We start from the raw sequence: 24,303 nt of genomic DNA on the forward strand, positions 1-24,303 counted from the left end.
GTTACCGCCATAGCAGGGCCAGTCTGCTTCCAGTTCCGTCTAATTTGGTGCTCGCGCATTACGTTATTTATTCTCATTTTTCTTTCTCTTCTGTTTTCTTATTTTTATCGTCTTTGTTTACAATCACACGGTGCTTCTCCACAAGAATTTGTTTAATTGCGGTAGAGCCAGCTTCTCAGTTCTCCTGTCAGCAACTATATACTGCACTCACTCAGTATACGTCTTTATGCTAATTCATATGACTCTAACCATTATCTCGCAAGCAGTACGACGCGTCTTAGGGCATGAACCCTTCAACTGTGTGTGTGTGAGGCGCAGCATGAACCTGTGTCTCTCTATTAAGTTGCCCGAAATACATCGCTAGGAATATTCTTGCAAAGCGCGAAGGTTACGCTCAAGTGAGAGGAACTTCTGGACTCAAGTTTGCAGCTCGCACGGCTTATTTACTCGCTGATAATCCTACAAATTAAAAAAGACAAAAAAAATCAAGAAAGCTGGGTGGGTCGTTACTGATTCATGGGTTGCGCACAAAAGACACGGACGAGAAGTAAAGGGATGTATGATGCATGTATGTCCCTAAATTTCCAATATATGAATGCTTCGTGCAATCGTATTCCTCTTCTTCTTCGGCACGTACAAGTATAGCAGGCTGTTTTATAATCTTAGGCTTACGCGAAACGAGCGTTGTGCTGTGGAAGGTACTTGCAGCACGAGGCCATCTGCTGTTAGGGCCAGGTCAATGTCGGAGGTCCAAGCCACCTCCAGCTTTGTCGTCGTTAGGACCGACTTGCCATTAAGAATGGGTGGCGCGGAAGGAGTAGAACCACACGGAATGAACGTTTATATTAAACTGACTCTGGTGCTCACGTTTTGTTGCAAGAATCAACGGTGTCCGCGGACGTGCTGACGTTGCCATTTGTACTTGCAGGAGCGGCCGGGCGGCACGCCCCTGGCCATGCTGGCGGCTCAGTGCAACAAGCTGGCCAGTAAGAGCCCTCCGCCACTGGCGGACGCGGCTGTGGGCAAGGGCTTCCACCCCTGGAAGAAGGCCGCGCCGCAGGGCAACAGCTCCTCGACGCCTCCGCCGCAGCTGCAAACCTCGTCGGCGTCCGCACTCGGACAGCAGCACCCGAGGCTGGCGCACTCGGGCTCCTCGCCTTACCAACACAACCACCAGAGGACGCCAGGTATGCGGAGCCTGATGGCATAGTCCACCTACATTGACGTCCGGTCAGGATGAATGAATAACTCGTCGATTATACAATAGATGGCTTGCACAGACTTCGGTGAATCCGCCATGTTGGAGTACCAACGTGAGGGGACGCGCTGTTTGTGATGTTACGTTCAATGTTACCAGAAAACTACGTGAAGGTATTACGTTATAGATGCTCATAGGCCAAGAACGTTCCAGCGGCGTCGTTATCACATTGAAAAAGGGTTAACCACCACGTGATTATTTTCCTTGACGTCACCCAAGCCGCCATGCTATGGTACCAGTACATTAAGAACCTGCGTCCCTGACGTCACATGCAAGCTATTAATACAATCACCAATTAGTTGTCTAACGACTGTAACTTAATAGCCTAAGCCCTTTGAATAGCTATGGTGTTTTTAGTAAGTCAGTGAAACGCGAATTTTATTGCCCGTCTTTTTTTTTTAAATCACACATTGTCGAAATTTTCTACGATTATGAAACCCCACAAAGTACTTCTGATTCCGTCAAAGACTGCTTTTACAAATCGTACCACGTGGCGCACTTTTGTACTTTGTAAGAATTGCGTCGAACAACAGAAAACGTCGTGGCTTTTCACTCGGGTCAAGCTGTTCCCTGTGCCATGTTTACAGCCGCCAGGGTTTGCCAAAATCGAAATTAGAGAAAGAAAATTGGTATTTAAGTAACCCAGTGGATTTACATTGATGAAGACAATGTTGATGTTATAACAGCGTATAGCCGACATTAACCTATATATATATATATATATATATATATATATATTAGCCTGCATTAAACAAAGTGAGCCAGCGTTAGCCACTAGTTAGGCAGTCCTAGACAACATAAGCCAATGCGATAGTATGGAAGTAAATGCGGCATCTAGATAAGGAAAGCCTCTATTCGAGACAAGTTGATTTCGGCGAGAAATTATCGTCGACATAATCTCTGGCATCGTCATATCCTGTTATAGAAAGTGAATGAAAGAGGCCCAGAAGCACACTGTCTTCAAAGGCGTCACAAACAATGCAAAGTGATTATGTAACAACCATGCACGTGCGGCAGATGTCTAACCACGTGTGATTTATACGCATGCTCAGTGGTTTCCAGTGGCTCCGTGACGACGGCGACCACGACGCCGTGCAGCTACCCGTCCGAGTCACTCTTCTACCCGGGAGTCTCTGCTGCCGCCACGACCGGAGTGTCCTCAGCTGGCGCGGCCAGCGACTCCCTCCTGGCCAAGGTGGAACCCCTGGGCCGCATGTATTCCCACGCTTACTGCGACAACTGGCCGTACGCGGCGGCGGCGCACATCAAGCCCGAGGCAGCCAACGCGTTCAACTCGTCCCCCTGGTGGGAGGTGGGCGCCGGCGGCTCGTGGCTGGACGCCACCGGCCACTCGCAGCTGCCCAACGCGTACGCGGCCGCGGCCGCCGCCAGCTCCGACTACGGTCTCGGCTCGGGCCTGGCCGGCAGCCCGCTGCTCGGCTCCTCCCCTCTGCTGCAGGACACGTACAAGTCGATGCTTCCTGGCCAGGGTGCCCCCGGCGTCGCGTCGCCGTTCTCGCTGGCGCAGCCGGCGCTGCCGCAGGTCGCCGCCTCCTCTCCGCGGTCACAGCGGAGGTGAGTGTCGCGCTTGTGCGTTCATCTGCCGCCGCACGTATTGGTCTTCTCACTCGTACTTTCGTTTAAAGCAAGTAGGCCGAACTACTGGTCGGGTTGACACGTAAAAAACTATGACGAATACCACTAATACGCATACAAACACATCAAGAAAATGAGGAGTACGCATGACGGTCATTAACCTGCAGGTGTGCTCCATCTTTCTTGTGCGTGTGCTTCTTTCGTTGGTCTTCGACTTATGGTTCAATTAAGGCGTCTGGCAAGTATTCGCATGTAGTGTGATTAAGACTGGTGGATTTTCATGCAATGCCTCTTATACAGTCGTTCGCGCGTGCTGAAAATTCTGTTTAGTCTTTCAAGGCACCTTGCACTGCTACTCTTAGTGCTCTGTGAAATATTTTGCATGAGACGAATGCTACTATTAAACTTTGGCAGTGCCTATTTATCATTCATGGTCAATTGTTCTGCAATCGTCAGAGAGAAGATGCCTATATTGCCTTGGTATGTCTTGAAGAGCAGCACATATCGTTCAAGTGCCTGCGCTGTTTGATGAGATATTAGCGTGGCTTTGGCTGACCATACCATTAGGTCATTAAGCAGTTCACCCTGCAATAATTGTTATTAATTATCAGTAATTATGAGCATTGTTGTGGCAGTATCTCTAACTGTATTGGAGCCTGTCGAGACAGTGTACACGCGTCCTGGTTCGCTTTCCAACCACCCCTGTGACGACGCAGCATGGCTCGCAGGTACACGGGCCGGGCGACCTGCGACTGCCCCAACTGCCAAGAGGCCGAGCGGCTCGGACCCGCCGGGGCCCACCTGCGCAAGAAGAACATCCACTCGTGCCACATCCCGGGCTGCGGCAAGGTGTACGGCAAGACGTCGCACCTCAAGGCGCACCTGCGCTGGCACACAGGCGAGCGACCTTTCGTCTGCAACTGGCTCTTCTGCGGCAAGCGGTTCACGCGGTCCGACGAGCTGCAGCGCCACCTGCGCACGCACACGGGCGAGAAGCGCTTCGCCTGCCCCGTCTGCAACAAGCGCTTCATGCGCTCCGACCACCTCAGCAAGCACGTCAAGACGCACAACGGCGGCGGATCGTCGGGCGACAAGAAGGGCTCCTCCTCGGGATCCTGCTCGGACTCGGACAACTCGCAGAGCGAGGCGCCCCATCCGATGGGAGGCCTGCCGCCCTCACAGCTGGGCTCGGGCAGCCTGTCCCAGGGCCTCGCCCTGGGCCCGCCGCCTCCGCCGCACGTGCCCCTAGGAGTCCTAGGCGCGCACGTCGCTCCGCATCCGGCCGACGCCCACCGACACAAGTAGAGGACATGCATGCTGCGAGACGGCATTGCTGCTGCTGTTTCACTCGAATATGCCAAACGGTCATTTCGATGGCCGCCCGTTTCCCTCCACATTATTCAATGAGGATGCCAGGGGCCACCTTCACGAGAGCCCCACAGCGTTAGTCAAGGACGTGTTTATTTTGACTATTTAGTCGTCACTCCGTGCAGAGTATACCACATGGAATTAGAAGAGTCGTAGAAAACGATTCGACGATGGATTTGACCGGTGACTATGGCGTTCCTTAAAGAGCGTCTCTAAATTTTTGTTTAGGACCTCGTCTGTCCTTTTACAACCGAGGCTCTTTTATGCAAGGGCCAGAGCTCGAGTGAAACAGCAGCAACGCGCTAGTCTCCGATGCGGTGTGGTGTCCTCGCCACCGATATACAACAACGGGTGTAGTGAGTGTACGGTCGGCGGCAGCGGCGTTGTCAGCGCGTCCTGGTGCGCCCTGGGGTGCGTCGGCGCTTGTACGAAGGGCCTGTCGGTGGCTGCAGCACTCCGGAGAACCATCCGTGCCGTGCTCTGGAGAGGGAGGGCGAAGGGCCGACGGACCTGTGCGACGGTGCAGCGGGCGTCCTAAGACGTCCCGCGGATGTTGTGTGGTGCGCTGTGTGCGGGCAGCTTTCTTTGCCGGTTTGCGTCGGCACGCTGGTGGCTTGTACTCTGCGCTTCGGCTGTCTGCGAAGAACAAGGAGCTACTGGAACTGAAAGACTTGGTTGGGATGGGGCATTGATCATGTGGGCTGTTTGCAACGCTGGTAACACCCGTGAACGCGCGATTATGGGAAACGGTTACATTTCCAATTAACACTAATTGACACTTAACTTTCGTAATTTTCCGGCAGGTCATTCATGGATTTTGAATAGTTTATTTGCGTCTGGATGTTCAATAAAACACATTCAGGACCAATTTTTCATTAGAGGTTTTAAAATTTGCGCTAGTTTGCCTAAGCTGTCGCTATTTCAAACCAGATTACCTTTCTTGCTGCGTTTATTAGTTAAATTCGGCTTCATGTTTAACGTGTGATTTCTCTGTGTGGAGCATATGATGAACGTAGAATGTCGGTCCCCTATTCACTGGCTCAAGCGTTTTCCTTGACACTGAAGCCCTCGAATCCTAAGTTTGAAAAAAATTCTTGAACTGAACATCCGTCAAAATTCGAAAGCTGTCACACGATGTCCGGTGTTCCCACTTGCGCTGTATGTGACCGATAATGGTTCTGCAAGAGCCTTTCCAGAGAAGTCGATCTGATGATGATTAGTGAATTACAGTCGAAGCTCCGAAAAAAATAAGGGAAACTGGTTTTCACAATTGGTTTCGTGATCATGTTTTGGAAGTGACTGTAACAGCCTCGCGGTGCGCCCCAAGTCACCTGGCGGGTGACGCCGGCATCACCAAGCCGCGTATGAAAGACACGAGCCATAGCAGAAGAGAGAAAGCGAGCATCGTTTGCCATACGTCGCCTTCCTGTCAAGCCGACTCCGTGTGTGCCTCGTGACTTTCGAACTACTGGCAACACTGTGCAGCATCTGCGCGATGGAAACTACTATACTTCGTGGTGTGTGATTGTGTGTGTGTACTGCGCGCGAAATAGGTGTCTTTTTTTTTTTCTTTAGGCGACGATGTACGCGAAAGCGTTCGTCCCTTTAATAATGTGTGCGCGCGAAGAATCGCTCAGCTAGTAGGAGGTCTTAAATCGCGCGAATTTCACGCGCGGCGACCCATAACTTTTCTTGTGCTATTAGTAAAAAAAAAATGATATTGTCGTCGAGCTTTATATTGTACTACAGTGCGAGTCTTTCTTCAATGAAGAGACTATGGGACTAAAAGAGTTCTGCCACGGGTTTTCAGTGATCTAGGACGTTGTACATAGTGACTCAACAAAGGAAAGAACTCTGTGCAATTGTACATTTTTTTTTCGCCCACTTTTTTTAAACGGTTGTCTCTCGACGTCTTCTCGTGTCGTGTGTGTGTCTTGCGTGTGCATTATGAACGTTATAACAAGCGAAAAAAAAAAATTAGTCCCGGATATTCGAACTGCAGTGAACGTGCTCTCTGTGTAAAGATGGAGTGTGATTCTGGAGCGCACTCGAAGAGCGATTCTTAGCAGAGACTGGCGCCATTGTTCACGTGATTACATGGTGACGCACGCTGTTTCGGCGGAAAGCGGGGCTGGAGTGAAGCGATGTAAAACTGTCACGAAGCGAAAAAACAAACACATACACACAAAAACTCAAGTTTTCTCTATCTTCCGTGCACTGCTTCACGGACTATCGGAACTAAAAACGTTCATATTGTTCTTTGCTGGTAAGTGTTATCGTAGTTCCACTGGAAGATCTGTTACGCTTATGTAGCAACGATAAATATGCGAATGGAACCTGCTGTTCCGAATGGGATCATTGAAAGGAAAATGGCGCAGTGCCAAAGCAGTGGTCATATCTGTTTAGTAATCCAACTGGGCCCAAGCTAGCAACTCAATTTCAGTATTTGCACCACCGCTTAATTAAGAATCCAGGCCGTTGAAATTGAATGAGTCTGAACCCTGAAGTGTCACGTTCGCAAAACATTGGAGTAATAGCTGGTTCTCATTTTGATTGTATTGTGTTTAGTATTGCACTGGCACTTAGTATTACACTGCAGTCTAATTACAGAGCGCAAAAGAATCATGAACGTTCACCAACTAGCCCCGTTCATTGCAATGCTAAACGGCTGTTATCGCTCCGGGCAGTTTCAGTTTGCAAGTGCGTTGAGCTTCTTCGCTGCTCACAGGGTCTATGAATGTCTGTGTTACATCTCTTGATGAAACTGTCGATTTTACGACACGTGCGATACACCCGATTGTGCCGAAGACGTCATTTACAAATATAGCCTCGTAACAGTCGCCGTGAAAATTTGTACGTTTATCGAACTTCTTTAAATCTGAATTTGAAGCAAGGACGCCTCACACGTGGTGTAATGGAGAGCGGAGGCGTGAATTTTGATGGATATTCTCGTATAAAAAAAAAAGAAAAAGAAAAGGCAGACATGGAACTTCAGCTCTGAACTGCTTCCGTCGTAGCAAAGTTTTGCTTTGAGATAAACTTGTGAAATGGCTGTGCCTGGTTAGTCACTTGTGTAAGCATTGACTTGACTTCGGAAAGTGGTGCCATCCCAACCGCGAAAAAAAAATGTAACAAATGTGTAATTTCCTTGACCGTTCGTGTCGTTGTTGTGACTCCTTAAACCGATTGGTTAATAGCATAAAAAAGATTTTTTTTTCGCATGCGCTCAGCTTTCAAGGAGCGTTTAGACGCTTTTTTTGTTTTCTTGTTTCCAGTATTTTTTTTTTACTGTAATTCCTTACGGTGACGAGTCCAGTGCTATTGACAAAAGAAATAAAAAGAAAGGCAAATGCAGACGAGCATGTTCCTACAGAATTGCGAGTCTTGTGGTCATTCTTCTGCTTCAAGCGTGTGAAGGTCGCATTCCGTGCACCCTCTTTTTCTATATATAGCGAAGGGCGTGAGTACATTTATGCCATCCTATTGCCTTGCACAATTCAAAATATTAAGGCGAAAGTCTTATATTCCTCATCAAACGAGAGAAGTGACCGTCGGCGTAGGCGGCATCAACACGAGTGATGCAAAAAATCGTGATCACGGGACATCGTCGCTTGGTCAGAGTGGAACGATCCCGGGGGCACTGCATTACCACGTGAGGTGCAGAAAACCCGCGAAGTCTGGGATCTCGGTGGCAGTGCGAAACCACGTTAGGTACAGAAAGCTTCCGGGGTGTGCGGGAGGGATCAATACAATGAACTGAGAAGAAAAAGAAGACGAAGATGGCTTTCGCCTTCGAGTCTTCTTAGGCAAATGCATAAGTGATCGTGTGTTTTGTGTGGCGCATATGCAGATATGTTTCAAGAAGTGGTGTTTCAAATAGATCACTTTCCCGTAGAGATGCACGTTTGTGTCTCTGCTTTTAGATAATTAACTTGAGCGCCTTGGTAAATTTAGTCGGGGATTCTAACACCACTTCTAAGCCAAACATAATGTTTTAAAGCAGTAACGACGAACCTTTTAACTCATAATATGCATAGTATGGACCGGTGGCGAGTATAGTGGATTTATTCAATTTTTTTTTGTGGTGCCTACCCGTTTATGTAGGACCGTGACGATGACATGACGCGCCGACAAGGCGAAGACCCTAAGGTGCTTCGCCCCTGAAAAACGCCTCACTTGTCCCTCTAATCATTGTGGTGGTCAATGATGGTATTGCGGTCAAAGCGATCGTTTTCATATCTCTATTCATTGCCGTTCCAGTGTTGCACTCTTTGCATGTAACGGTGGACCATGGACATCCACGCATTCTTCGGGAAACTCGTAGCGTCACTTAGTCTAAGGACGGGAGTACTGCCGCACTGGCTTTATTCTAATGGTAGTTTCGACAGCCAAAGAGCAGTCCTCTCAGCCGCATCAAGGCAACCTAGACGACCGCTCTCTCACAAAGGACAAATCCAAGATCACTGGCCTACCCAGTCTGTAGCGCGAGCGGCAATTGGGACGTTGCTGCGGCTTCTCCGAGAAACCGGACTGAAGGACAAGTTACGACTGGTCTCAGAAAATGTTGGTGTATTGCTTTTAGACAGTGCTGTTGTCATGACTTTGTAGTGTAGTTATACAGACTCTAATCTCCTCGTTCATTCTTTCGCACCCCTTTCCCCTTCTCAAGTACAGGGTAGCCAACCAGAGTTCTTCTTGGTTAACCTCCCTGTCTTTCCTCTCTCTCTCTCTCTCTCTCTCGTTTCTAAAGAGGAATCTTTTAGTTCACTTCTAGATTGGCTGTGTGTAGGTTGTCACACAGGCTGTCTACCGTAAGTGGAGTCTTGCTCTCATATTCCTGGTAAGCAATACCGAACACACCTTGAATATCGCAAACTGAATGCTGAACATTTCCCGTGCTCACATGTTCAGGGGTTATCAAAAGTTCCCAAGCCGTGCTGCCATAGGATTTATTGGGATATCGGCCAGCGAACTTGTACCCACCCTGTATGCCTTTGCGCGGTTAGTCCTGGGTATAAAACACTGAACACCTCTTCCAGAAAGCTGGAACTGCAGAGACCTGCTTCCTTTCAGGTTCATGGTGACCGTTGGTCTGCAAGCACGGCAGTCTCAAGGCAGTGTGCGCCAGCGACAAAAAGGCCTCTCCCGCCGGGATGCAGTATCACTGTGTCGTTTACGAGCATATCAGAAACATTGGGAAGCGACCTGTACATTTCTATTTTTGAACTATGCAGACGTACCGTTGTGCCGGTATAATCACTGTATAATGTCGTCGTGCGCTTTTCACAATGAAAAAAAAAAAAAACACCAGAGCAAGAGAACAATGCAGAGAGAAAAAGTATATTCAGAACATTTCACTAGGAAGTCACGTTTCACAAAGAAAACATGGCATAAAGTTCCGAAAAACTTGGAGGACGCTTGATCTTCGCCTTCAAGAGTAGAACGCGATAGCGTGCTCCGCGCGCATCGCCTTCTCAAGTTCTAGCCTCGCTCTGGTTCTCGGTGCATGCCTCAACCGTGCCGTAAAGAAACTAAATGAATGTGTACGTAACATTGGCCGTTTCAAACTATCCTGTATATGCCTACTTCAAGTATGCGCTGACCCCGTCCCGCGACGCCATTGTGCCCGGCTTGCAAGACCTGTGGTGACATAGAACATTATTTGCTTAAGTGTCGTGAAGTTGAGAAAGATCGTGAATGTTTCTTTGAAGTGCTCCAACGTTTAGGCTCGCCACACGACAGTGTAAATAATATTCTCTTCCCGCGTGGTCACTAGATATTCAGGAAAGAGGTGTCGCGGCTACTGTTGAAATTTTTAAATGCTACAGACATCGCATGTGACTCGTGATGAGTGGCCCTTATATATGTTGGGGTGGGGTGTGCTAATATGGGGATCCGAGGGAGAGAGAGAGCTCTCTCTCTCTCTCTCTCTCTCCGGCTTGTGCATGGTCGCGTCGCGCAGCGCGCGACCTCTTGGTATAGCCTTCCCACGCTTTGCTTTAAAAATGACATTATTCAATATAATCTGAAAAAAGGAAAACGGGCGGGGCGATTGCCTGCAAATTTCGCAAGGCTAGATCCGCCGACAACCTCCAACATCCTCCTCCTCCTCATCATCATATTGCAAGTACAGTGAAGTGCCCCCCTACGCCATAATTCTTCCTTTTGCCAATCATCGAAGGGCCCACACGCGAACCTACGCAGCTGCATGCTCACTTTGTCGATGCTTTTACAGCTGATGATGGTTAAATATGCCTGAGCTCTTTGTAATGCATAGGCCTTTAAAACACCCATTCGTTGCGCAGTTCACATGTTATGACGCCTGGCGCGATTCTACGCTTCTGCCACTCAATATTACATGCGTTAAGGAGACTCCTTCCACTCAATGACATTCATATGGTGTTTTTTTTTTTTCCCGAAGCAGTTTGAAGCAAAGCGTGACTCTGTGGTAGAACACCTACTTGCTACGCAGACAGCCTGGGTTCGAATGTCACTCGAACCTAACATTTTTATTTACATCTTTCTCGGTTTTAGGTGCGAAGCTTCTTAAAGCGGCACCCGTTCGTCCCTCGTAGTTGTCGTAGTCGTAGTGCGTAACCAGTCGTAACGCTAGGACAAGATCTTGACCTCCAAGGTGGTGCCGGTGGGAGATTTTTCCTGTGCGTTGTTGAACAATAAAAAATTCGCAGCGTGCGCGTTAACTAAAAGCCGAATTCTTCTGTCTCTCATTCCCCATTAGCAGCCATTGGCATGTTCCAGTAGGAAACGTTAGTAGAAGTAGAAGTGTAAGTGTTAGCTAAAATCCGACTTCTTCTGTCTCTCATTGCCATTAGCAGCCGTTGTTTACCTCCAAGGTAGTGCCTGGTGAGATTTCTTCTGTGCGTGATTAAACAATAAAAATTTTGTTCAAAACGCCGTTGATTGATGAATAAACCAACGAAAGACGCCAGATGTTTTCTAAATGCAAAACGAAAAGACGTCAGCTGCTTAACGAAAGACGCCAGATGTTTTCTAAAGCAATGGTTTTCTAAACAATGAAAATTCACAGCGTACATGTAAAATTAAAGTGAGCTGCAAGTCGTCATAACTCATCGAACCTTTAGTACAAACGCGCCCGATCTCACGTCGGTGATGATGTACTGGGCAGAATTCACGGAAGATTCACGGTTTACCGATGAACCTCCGCAGCTTCGCCCACTCATCATCATTCACTCCGTGGATATGCTGTGATTTTTTTTTCGGTCGCGGACAAGTTGATGATTTTTCGCTCACAACCAACGTCGACGACACCGGAATTTTTGCGAAACGAGCTCTTTAACACTTTCGCGTCAATGTAGAAAACACATATTTCTTCTAATGCAGAGTTAGCGTATGGGACCGGCTATTAACACTTCTCATGTTAAATCGGCGGTTTTATAGCAAAGCAATAATGTAACTAACGGGAACGTCACCGTGGGATTAAACTACAATATATTAAAAACAACAGAAAATCCCACCAAGGCGCGGGAAATGTGAAAACTTGCATGACGTTATAAAGTGACGAAAAATACGTAGTAAGGAAATGAACCACAGAGCGCTTGTGGGTTGTCAGATGAACTGACTCGCAGCCGAGGTATACATTTACCCGAGTGGGTCGGCTTTCGGTACACGCGGGAGGCAATGCCTCTGGAAGCGTGCTACCATTGTGAACGAGGGATCCATACAGATCCCGAAATTTTATTATAACGCGACAGCATTGAAGAGGTCGTTTCGCAGAAATTCCAGTGTCGGTGGCGGTGACGTCTTTGGTTGTGAGCGAGAAAGCCGCGTTGGCCGTGAGCGAAAATTCGAGGTAGATGCAAATAAAATTAAGATAGGAGCCGGAGGGCATTTGCACATTGGCTTTCCATGTGGTACATTTTAGGTCTCCAATGCGAAGCGAAGGCAGGCTAACGATTGGAAAGGCGATAGTGTGTGTGTGTGTGTGTGTGTGTGTGTGTGTGTGTGTGTGTGTGTGTGTGTGTGTGTGTGTGTGTGTGTGTGTGTGTGTGTGTGTGTGTGTGTTTGTGTGTGTGCGTGTTTGTGTGCACATGTGCGTGCGTGTTTGTGCGTGCTTGTACGTGAGTGCGGATATCGCTGTCGCGTTAAACTCTGCAAGGCGAAGCTTAAGGGTCACCCATTTCTTAAAATTTTATTTTGACATTGGTCAGTTACCTGATTATTAAAGGGGTACTGACACCTTTTTTCGAAGGCGATTTTACTCTGCCACACCAACCTCCTGCAGGCAGAGACGGCTCTGGGCCAGTGTGAAGCTCAGAAAATGCTGGTAAGGTATTTTAATTTGATATTAAAATCAATTTTTCCATGGCGCACCTACTGACATCGACACTAGCTTGACGTCAGGCCACAGTACAAATTCTCGTGACTTCACGCAGCAGTTTGGCTAGTTGTGATGACGTTAGGTACCAAAACTTCGAAGATGGCCGCTTGTGCGTCCACGGCCGGGCTCGACTGCACGAAAAGAAGCGCGCGTGCGGTCTAGCCCGGCCGTGGTGCGTCATCAAAACTTCCAAAATGGCCGCTTGTGCGTCACCAACGGAGACACGTTGCGGAGCGGCCGTGGAAACGTCACTGTATATTGTGCGAACACGTGACGAGGAGCTCATACCGTGTTGTGACGTCAGGGTGCAGTAGGAATCGAAACTAGCTTTTAAAAACATACTGTAATTACTTTTTCAGGGCGAACTCGCGCCTAGCACTACCTTTTCTAGGCTCTTGAGGGCTTGAACTTTCATTTGACGCAAAAAAACGACAACTGAAAATATTCGTGTCAGTACCCCTTTAACAATGAACGTACTATTGCAATCTCGGGGCATGGGAAGCGGATGGAGAACAAAGTTTAGAGCGGAAGCATTACCTTGCACGAGATTATAGAAGCCTGCAAATGTTATTGAAATGTCATACGAGGTTGAGCATGCATAGATTCTCTCTGGGCCCAAGTAATCGCTATATGCAATGGGGCTCAGCCAGAATCGCGCGGTGCTTTTTCTTCGTGAACAATTTTTCTTCTTATATATTCCCAATTCAGTCACATGGAGCTCGCATACACACTTTATTTCTAGTACGTAAGTTATTTCGCTTCCCTCTTCAAGCATTTATATTGCAAAAGAAATTGTTGTAGTAAAACAGACTCGTAATCTGGTGACTTATTGTCAAAAGATATAGGCAGATATACGGGCAAGGAATTATAATTCAAGGGCGACAGAATGTTGAAGTGAGAACCATCGAATGACTTTGGTGTATGTCTGTTTATACTGTAATCTGTACTACGACTAAGACATTGTCTATGATTGTACTACCACTATCATTGTACTATCCCTAAAACATTGCACTATCACTAAAACATATGTGTATTATTATTGAGTGCACATCGAGTACCAGTGTTATGTACCTGCTAATGCCATCTTTGAGCGGGATCCACCATATGCTGTGCCCAGGTGTATGTTAACTACTTCAGATACCACAAGGGTTAAATCATGACCTTTGGCGTTAGCCATCGGCATGGAGTTGTGACACGTGGCGTCAACGTGGGTGCATCCACGTCAAACGGTGCAGCTGCCAAACGCCAATAGACATAGTGCAAGATCTCATACATCAACGTACAATAAACGATCAACTATACGCTTGTGAAGACACGGTTAACTTTCACAATATACCGATTCCTATGATGGATGAATCAAGAATGTTTCTTTCCCTTCACACCAAACCACGTATAATAATGTGCTCTTATGTATTTCCCCCGTGGCTCAATAACCTCAAAGGTATAACAAACGTAAGCGACATACACCGTGGCCTGTTACTATATTGCCGCATGCATGTTGCGAGAAAAACGACAACGCAAATACGCACATACTCTCTACAGAAGGTACAAAGAACAAAGAAGAAGAACTGTCTGGCACGTGGTATTGAAAAGACCGACCTGTTACTGTTCTCTCGATCTGTGCGTTACGCCCTCTGTTTTGACGTTGCTACAGTATACAGTATTTTGCCTTCAGTATAAACTGTATCTAATCCAATCGGACCCATTATTTGATGTGGTGAGCAGATCTTATATTAATACTGTGAGACTTAGTAGGTTTTAACGAGATGGCGTTAAAGAGCTCGTTTCACAGAAACTCCGGTGTCGGCGTCGTTGGTTGTGAGCGAAAAATCAGCGTTGTCCGTGACCGAAAAATCGAGAAAGATGCAAATAAAATAAGTAATAAATATATTTGGTTCGAGTGAGAATCGAACCCATGCTTTCTGCGTGGCAAGCAGGTGTTCTACCAAAGAACCACGCCATTGCTTGAAACAGCTTCGAAAAAAAAAAAAAAAAACACTACATGAATGTATTGTAGTGAGAGGATTCTCCTTAAAGCATGATGATACTGCGTGGCAGAAGCGTAGAATCGCGCCAGGTGCGTCAAAACGTGTGAATTGCGCAAAGAGTTGGCGTTTCAAAGGCCCACTCATTACAACGCGCTCAGGCATATTTAATCATCATCATCAGCAGCAAAAGCGTCAGCAAAGTGAGCAGCTGCGTAGGTTCGCGTGTTGCCTTACAGACGCGTAGTGGGCCCTTCGCTGATTCGCAAAAGGAAGAATTATGGCGTAGTGGGCACTGCACAACTGTACTTGCAGTATAGGTATTCTAGGACAGTTTGAAACGGCCAATGTTACGCGCACAGTGGTTCGTTTCCTGGCGGCACGGTTGAGGCATCCACCGAGAGCCGAAGCGAGGCTATAGCAGTTGAGAAGGCGACGCGGACGGGCCCAATTTACGCCATCGCGTTCCAAACCTAAAGGCGAAGCTCAAGTGTCCACCAAGTTTTTCTCGATATTTGTAAATATTTTCGGAGTTAAGTAGCAGTTTTATGACGATAGCTTGCTAGAACTTGAGAGCTGGTCTAAAAATTAACATTTGGAGAAACAGAATGTGATATGATTTTGATAATATCACATTCTTTGTCCTCGACAGCACTTTCAACCCTAAACTTAGAACCGCTTTCAGACTGCCTACGCACCGAATCCCTGCAGTTCTTGCACTGCATAATTAACTCCTCTAGTCGGCTCTCTTCAGGTCGTTACCTAACTCCTGCTGTACCATCTAATACTAGAAGCCACCATCACCTAAACATTGCGACTTATTCTGCCCGTACAGATCCTTTTAAGTACAGCTTTCTTCCTCTTGTAATCAAAAGCTGGAATTCATTTATTTTTACAAGCTATTGAATAGTAGGAACATTTATTTCATTTTGCTTGTTTATATTCATATTGTCTATATTGCTCAGTGTTCTGTATTCACACACAACCCGGCAATTGCGCACCAGCACTACAGTATGCACAAATAAATAATTATAAATAATAACAATAAATCATCTATTGAGATCAAGGCCTCGTTTAACGTGTACTTGTGTAGAAAACTTGGAGCTCGCTAAATCAGTTCAATCATAATCACTCGAAAAAAAATTCGGCAGATCCCACGTACCGTGGGAGTCGATGTTATGCGAAGCATGCGGCGTGTATGTGACTGTGGCGTAACTTTTTTTTACTGAGCGACACGTTACAAAATGACACTAAAGATTTGTATAAATTTTATAAGCACACATATATATGTTGAAGAGCCGCATATGTGTTATTTAACCAGTTGTTCACGGTTGGGTAACGCTGTCAATGGCAAGGTGGGTATTACCAACACCAGAAGCGCTAAGCTGATATGTAGTTCTTATACGTGTCTCGAGAACGCACGCACGTTTCACGAACCCGTGTGCGTGTGTGCAAGAAGTTCTTGACAGTTCTTCAACAAGGGCCACATCACCGTGATCAGTTAGCACCAGCAGCTGGTCATGACTTGTTATAGGATCCGGTCGTGATCGTGGTGACGAGGGGTCCATGTCTAGAGAAGTATGTGGTGTAGTAGAGCTGTTAGAATTCGTGGATGCCTCGGTACTTTCGTCGAAAAATTGTCTGTCGACAGAGCCGGCGACACGTCGGAACCTAAAGCCACCCTTCGCGTTGGTGAGGTATAGTCCATCGAGGCTGGTTGGCCTGGATAGCGCTACTTAGACCAACATCAGCGGATGGTGTTTGTCCTATTCCTAGACTTCCTGGGCGTATGTGGCCTGCGTAGCCTATTCTACAAAGCGGCTGTCAATCAATCTAGCATCATCCTCGGTCAGCATAAGGCCATCGCCCATCCTCGTAAGAAATGAAGAGGACACTGCGTCGTTCTGGCGGACGAAGTGCACTTTACGGTGCGGTGATGTGGATATCATATGTAACGTTCGTTGATGTATCCCTCCGGGGTCGAGCAATGCTTCAATATAGCTTGCTGAATCATAGGAATACAAAGGTAATGTTAATTAGACTACAATAAGAGCGGAGCTAACACTGGAACTACAGACGTTAATCTGATATGAGGCCTGTATCGTATGAGTACACATCGGAGTATCATGTAGTGTTTATTGCTTTCTTGTAAACATAGTTTATCCAAACCAGTTTATAGACCTGGCGTGGCTCAGTGGTAGAATACCTGACTGCCACGCAGAATACTTGGGTTCGATTCCTGCTGGGATCCTAACTTTCATTCTTTCAATTTGTTGAGCCAACGCTGCCGATGTTGGTTTTCCTTAACGCTCTAGCATTTAAGTTACCAATGTCTGTTCTCGCCGTTCCTGGGTCGATATAAACTGTCAATCACCTGTGGCGCATACCCGTACACCGTGGCCCGTGGTAAACGGGTATGTGCCACACGTGTCTAGTGGAAAGGGTTTGACGACGTACGCGACAGGGTTTTAACGTTATTCATGTCATGACCCGGCAATCATATTCGACAAATCCTCTTACCCTCCCATGCAAATTTTGGTCTAGACCTAGTTAAGGAGGCGATCATGAGAGCACCCAGACGTAGGCGGCTAGATAGATAGATAGATAGATAGATACGTAGATAGAAACGCTCAAAGTGCAAGAGGTTCGCTAAGAAATGCTTCGCATTTAAAACACGGAGAAAGAACCTGCACAACTGTTTCATTACAGAATCGAAGTTGGCGGACGCTGAAGTTATCTTGGCGAGGCACAATTTCAACGTTGATGCACTTAAGTCAAACAGGGCTGCATCCTTGCTCGAAGGGGGTCATCCTCCGCCCACACGGGTTGTATGTATGTATGTATGTATGTATGTATGTATGTATGTATGTATGTATGTATGTATGTATGTATGTATGTATGTATGTATGTATGTTTGTATGTATGTATGTATGTATGTATGCGTGAGAGGGGTGGGTATATGTGCATGCACCTGCAATCCACATACACATATCCACCCATATAGCTCTGCGAAGAAAATAAAAACTATGCGCAATAAATGTGATCTTTGTCGTTCGGTGCTACGAGTAGACTGGGAACATCATTTCTTTCAGTCCCTTAAGCATCTGCCAGAAAGCGCCAATGAGAAGAGTCACAAGTAAAGAAAAATTTTACAGGGCAGTGTATTGTTATCACGAAGAATTTTTCGTAAGAACAAAAGAAAGAATGACTGAAGAGGAATAGGTTGCGAATGCACTGCGCATCAATTTTTGTTGTTTTTGTCGTTGACGTAAGCTGTGCGGTGATATAAAAAGAAAGCCAAAAAGGTAGAAAATAGACTAGAAGTTACAGGTAGGAGAAGAAGAGAGACTCCTTTGGCCGACGAAGAAGCGAGCCAGCGTCGCATGCGCGACCTTGCGCTGCGTCCCCGACCAGGCTGGATGCGCCCATGCGGTCGTCAACAACCTTCTCGGGGCAACAATTCGAGAAACCTAAGTGCGTATCCATGCAACATTCGCGATCGTCCGGCCCTCTTCAAAACACGTTTCGCCAATTTACCGTCGACCCTCGCTCGACGTAATAGCCGGACGGCGCTGTTCGACGACTATACGCAGCGCCGTCCAGCAGCTTCTCGTCCAACGCACACTCACGATACGCACAGACGCCCGCTCACGCACTTTCTGATACGAAGGCAGGAGGAGGGGGGAGCGGGGGCATAGACGTCGATCGAAAAGACACTGAGAGTCCTCGCAGCGGAAACAAAGGAGCCAGCCTCGAACGGGGCAAGGGAGGCGAAGGCGTGTCCGGTGTCGGTGCTGAATGCGGAGCGCCGATCGTCCCGTTTCGAGACGGGCCGAGCATGCCATGCACGCTCGTTCGCTAGACGCTCGCCGTTTTGCGGCGGGCCAGGGAGGGGGGGGGTGTGCTCGGAAGACACGACGAAGAAGGACAAAAGGTAGCAAAGACGCAAGAAAGGCGAAGCACAAGAAACAAAACAACACGCCGCTGCTGCCGTTGGTTGGTGGTTGGAGCGGTGCCGCCGCGATACCTGATGACAGCTCGAGAGACTCTAGCTGCGTCGTTTCGGCAGTGGCGGCGGCGGTCGAATGGAGCCGCAATTTGGTCGTAATGGTGTGCGCCCGAGGGTTGGCGCCACCGGAACGATTATTCGCGCAGCGCGGGAAAAGAAAGGCACCCCGCGGGAGACGCCGGCGGCACCTCTAGCGGTCGCTCGCTCGCGGCCCTGGACACGGCAGGAACGAACGGGCGGGCATGGCGGCAGCCGAACGACTCTGTGCACGTGCGTTGTCGATGAGCTTTGCAGGGTGCTTCTGAAGTCAGCCTCGTTTAGACGACACCCTAGTTGAAATCAACTGGACGCTAGGTTAAACTCTACGAATACACTTAACATCTACGAGAAAAAAAAAATGCAACGGCTTGAAAAGTGGAAAATTTGGCCTAATTTGTGCCGCCCTTTGACGGAGAGGAGCTGAACCTGTTCGCTGAAAGCTCGATTCAGGCGAGAGGTTTGGTGACGATGCAGTTAAGGCTTCCCGATTTCGGCACCCTTATCACGCGCCCTTTGCAAACGGTTAGTAACAATAAGGCGATGTCTGGGGCTAGTTGGTTCATTTCGAAGTTGTCCCGAAAACCTCTGCCCCTCACTGTGTCTTCTTCGTTGTAACTATTTCAATTAGCGCGTATTAAAAACTTTGATTAGTAACAAGAAAAAGAAGAACGAAAGCACGAGGTTAACGCATTTTTGGGTGGAGTGAGTGAATAAACTTTATTTTGGAGACGAAACTGTTGATGCCAAAAGATGAATGGCCACATTATTCCACGTAGCAGTGCGCTTGTGCTGATAGCCTCGCACTGTTCGCCTGCCTTGGCTGGTCTTCAGTACTCGAGCTGTTCAACTGGGTCTTTCTGTGGCCTCCTACTGGTCTTTATTACTTAATGCAGAGGGTAGCTTATTCGCAGTACTTTAGAGGCCAAGGAACAGGATTTATACAAGGCCTTTAAATGTTGATTTCACTGAGCATCAGACGCGTTATTCGAAGGTCGCAGGTTCGGTCCCTGCCGGTGGCAAGCTATATTTTCGTCCACTTTACTTTTTTTCACACTTACATCATAATTACCACAAATAACATCCCATATACTTTCTTTGGTTTTCATGTCTGTCTGTTATTTCAAATCATGTAGCTTAATGTAATTGTAGGCTTTTCGTGCTTAAACAACGACACGATTATGTGGCACGACGCAGCGGGACACTCCGGATTAATTTCGAATAGGTGGGGTTCTTCTGAGTGCATTTTAATCTAAGTACACTGGTGTCCTTGCTTTTCGCTCCCATTTAAATGCGGCCGCCGTGGCCGTGAATGAAACCTGCGCCCTGCAACATAAGCAAACATCAATGTACGGGTCTCTTCGACATGTGAAAATTGGCACTTTAATTATTTGAGCCTAGTTCATACACGTCGCGTATGAGGCAAGTCTTTGGTTCCCGCTCACAAAGTAATGCCGAGATTAAGCTTCACGAAGACGATTAAGAAAGGAGGGCTTGCGAAAGAGCAATCAGTGTAAAGTAACGAACGTCACAACGACAATTATGAAATTTCCGGCTTATGATTTTTGTAGAGAAGCTACTTGCATGCAGTTTTCGAAAAAAAAAAATCTCGGAAGTTTGCAGTTGTGCTCATTTCATGTGACTTCATGCCCTTGTCTTTTTCGTGCCATATCACTCTCGATCAACATTATCGATTTGTTGGGCACTATACAGAATTTGAGCACAGTCACCTCTATCACCTCTATAGTATGCATCAGGCGACAGAGAGGACATATACAGAGAATAATTCTTTGAAAAATAACTTTAGTGTTAATTTCCTGGAATGCCGTTAGCTGCAACGTCACCGCATTTTTTACGTGCTCGAGCCAATATAACCGCGGCAGACGGAGCATACGTGTTGAAATGAGCCTATGCGTTGTTTTCACTCGAACCGCTCGTGGTATTTATGTCTCCCTTCTTTGCTACGAGTATGGCGAGGAGACGACGCGACAGTAATGCACCTGGCGAGAATTAATGGTTAGTTTCTAAATCCAGTCGCAGGCCCGTGTCGCCGGATGCTCGCACCAGAGCTCGCAAGGCGCACGAGGGTCTTGACGTCACTGACGCCTGCATGAAAATATGGGCAAGGAACGTACCACGTTTACCGGACCGGAAACCCGGTGTGCCGTAATGACCGGGAAGTTAGACGCAAACACTTTTCTTGAGGATTTCGCATTTGTTTTATTTCAGCGAGAAATACACCTGCCAAGAAATGGATGGATGGACGGATGGATGGATGGATGGATGGATGGATGGATGGATGGATGGATGGATGGAAAAACTTTATTATGCTTCGCCTTAGCTAAGCTAAGGCGAAGCTAAGCTGAGAAGAAACTAAGCACTACTGAGTAAGAGAATCAGGCAGTGAACTCTGTATACACATAAGAAGGGACACCACGGCTGGTGAGATGTAGCGGGTTACAGCGCAGACAGAGGTCCAGTCACTTACTTCGAAAAACGTATATGCGACTCGGGATAAGCAACGCAACGCCTTCATTGTTGTTTTATTAAAGCCTTTATTCCAGCTGACTTTTATATTGCAGTTAAGGTTCTCGTTTAGAACAAGAGCCCGATTCGCTCAAGTGCGTGTCGGTCACTTTACCAATGCATCGCTCTCGCAGTAGATGAACAGGAAAAAATATGAGCTCGTAATCCCGGGCAATATGTCTCTGTATGGTCAACTGCACGCCAACTTTAATTTCGCTCATTTCTTTTTAGAACACTCTGCGCAGCCATCACCTAAAGGTGTAGGAGAACAAAAGGAGGGCTCAAGGTGCTGCCGACATGTCATGAGAACCGCGTACGGCAGCAAACGCAGATTCCAAGAGAAAAAGAAGATCCCACCTACGGATAATGTGACTTGTTTCGCTGGTCTCAGAACAGTGCGCGAAGAGAATGGGGGGGGGGGGGGACACATGGGACACCCAGTCGCTTTGTTTCCAAAATATACTGCGGGAAGAGAGTCTCCTCGGTCGCGTTGTCGGCTCTAGCGGGAGTGGATGCCGGTAAAATACAGACGTGCGTGGCGACGACAGATCTCCCTCACTCTCTCCTTGTCGGTCTCGCCGAGTTATCTGTTCTTTATATGCCACGTTATGGGAGCTGTAGCTGCGTAGAAGCAGGCGATGGGTAAGGACGTTCTCGTGTCGGGCATATGTACCTTAGTAAGCGTGGCTGGCTCCAGTTCGTCTCTTCACGTCTCGTGTGTCGCGTTTGGCCGCCACGTGGGGGTGCCGAAGCGAAGCGACAGAACGAGACGACAACGTGGTGCGGCTGCTTAAAAAGAAGTACGTTGAGAGGGTCGGGACCGGGCCCCAAGCTCCACGATGTTCGGTGCACACACCGTGCGCTAGCTCGTAAGCGGAGATATCGCAATTTCGGTCCCTCTAATGTATACTTGTATAGCTGTGAAAGAGGAACTGAAGTGGGACGAGCATGAAGAAGCTCAAGAGTGCAAGGAAAAGAAGGAAATGAAAGCTGCGGTGGTGGACGGGATACGTATAATACCTTCATGTTGTCTGCAAGCGTCTCTGCACTGTTTTACGCTTACCACGCATCCGCTTCTATCTCCCTCTCTCTCTTTCGTTTTTCTTTTCTTCAAATGTCGTAGTCGCGGAAGCATGTAGGCGCGATTCTGTCTCACTCGATCATAAAAAACGAAGAAAACTCTGAAAGGGGGAGTGCCATAAGTAATGACTACCGCCTCGTTAGTTTTGCAGGAGGAGTAGGTTTATTTTCGGCGCTTAGAACGTCAGATCTGTTGATGCCAGCATTAGCGAGAAGCCGTCATCTCTGCCGCATTTTTGGTGAATGATGAGCTGCCGTTCGGTCGTGCGAAGTTCGCTTAACGTCGTACGGTTCACCTAATACCGAACTGTACAAGCATGCAATGCATTGGAAGTTGCTGTGACAACGAATGCACGCTGTTTACAGTAATAGCTATTAACTTGCTACCTCCTGTATCTCGTGTGCGTATAGTCTTATTAGTCCAACCATTTACTATATTTAGGTACAAAGCACTTGAAATGGCAGCCAGTTGAGATGGTGGGAACGACTTAACAGCCATGCATGGTGTCGGCTGCTGATGAAAAGGTAACACGAAGGAGAATTTAATCGAATTCGGTTCTTCGACGTGTGGAGCCAAAGGTGTTCGAACTAAATTCGGTTATACAAGACAGGGAGCCGGCCAGCGGTAAAGCCAATTAACCACCCACAAGCCGTCGCGCAGCGACAGGGTCTTTTCGCAAAGCAAACTTGGTGTCAGAGAAGACGCGATTTTGTATCGCTCTTTAATAGACGTAGAGGAAAGAGAACTGTCGCGAGGTTAAAAACGCAATCTCTGAGTTTGAAAATTGATAAAGAGACCCATAATTGAGCAACAGTGATGGTGCTCCCACTGGGGTCATAATTATATTATTTTTTGTATTAAATATGTTTAAGGAGAGGTTTAGTGCCTAGATATGGCTCCGGCTGCTCCTCTTCTCTTACTTAAAAATTTGCATTATGAAATTGCCTGTAATGGTTAAGCAATACAAAACTTAGCATGAAAATTTCCACTCACAACAACAATGTTCACACGTTATAAACAACGGATGTACTCCATTTGTCGATACTGAGCTCGCGAGATAGCACCTACAATACCAAGCATCAGTAACGTCCCTATTCGCGTCATGAAATGTGTTGCGGCATGAATTATTGTTGCGCGTTACAAAACTGCAATGTGCACTTGCAGACACTCCGTTTCTCAAGAAAGGAAAATGTCAGTACATAGCGATGTTTCTCTTCTAGGGCTGAGGCAAAAAGAAGCCATATATGGAAGTTTTCTAAAAAAAGAAAGGTAAGAGACATTTTTCTTGCGACATATCAATACACACACTCGCGTCCTCATATTTTTGTAGTTAAGCGCTAGTTTTCTAACTTTAGTCTATGTCATCGTCAGGGAGCAGATGACTGAAAAAAGAGAAGGATGACAAGAAAAAGCGCTAGTTTTCTAACTTTAGTCTATGTCATCGTCAGGGAGCAGATGACTGAAAAAAGAGAAGGATGACAAGAAAAAGCTGTTTGTGTGTGTGTGTGTCATGTTATGCTGCAGCGCAGCATAACATGACACACACACACACACACACACACACACACACACACACACACACACACACACACACACACACACACACACACACACACACACACACACACACACACACACACACACACACGCGCGCACACACACACACACACACACACACACACACACACACACACACACACACACACACACACACACACACACACACACACACACACACACACACATACACGCGCGCGCGCGCGCTCGCTTAGAGGCACTGCAGTTTGAAAATGTCCTTTCCTATATAAATACTTCATCTGAGAACAAAACGAAACAGTAGCAACACTTTCAAAGTACACATATTTTATTTGCAAGAACACCGAAGCCTGCCAACAGTGGGGGCTGCGAATCTTATACATTGTGCAAGGCATCTTTATGAGCAAGCCTGTCAAGAATGCGCCGAATGTTCGTTTTTCGTTCTTTTCCGTTTCCGCTCGAACTGTTCAATATCACCCACTATATCCCGCGTGCAGTGGAAGCCTCGCTTGGAATGCTATTTCGAGCAAGACGAGTTTACCGACTCGC

General features: G+C 47.2%; 1 protein-coding gene across 1 annotated transcript in view; it reads left to right on the forward strand.

Annotated features, from left to right (window-relative positions):
* The window catches only part of LOC119387412 (transcription factor Sp9), a 68,593-nt gene extending 61,002 nt beyond the window's left edge, over positions 1 to 7,591 (forward strand). Inside the window, exons 3-5 of the mRNA XM_037654799.2 lie at positions 929 to 1,187; positions 2,311 to 2,833; positions 3,583 to 7,591. Of these exons, the coding sequence (XP_037510727.1) occupies positions 929 to 1,187; positions 2,311 to 2,833; positions 3,583 to 4,159 (1,359 nt within the window). The 3' untranslated portion in view covers positions 4,160 to 7,591. The remainder of the gene's footprint in view (positions 1 to 928; positions 1,188 to 2,310; positions 2,834 to 3,582) is intronic.
* Positions 7,592 to 24,303: the final 16,712 nt, after the last annotated feature.

Source organism: Rhipicephalus sanguineus, chromosome 3, assembly GCF_013339695.2.
Source record: "Rhipicephalus sanguineus isolate Rsan-2018 chromosome 3, BIME_Rsan_1.4, whole genome shotgun sequence".
Taxonomy (NCBI): Eukaryota; Metazoa; Arthropoda; class Arachnida; order Ixodida; family Ixodidae; genus Rhipicephalus; species Rhipicephalus sanguineus.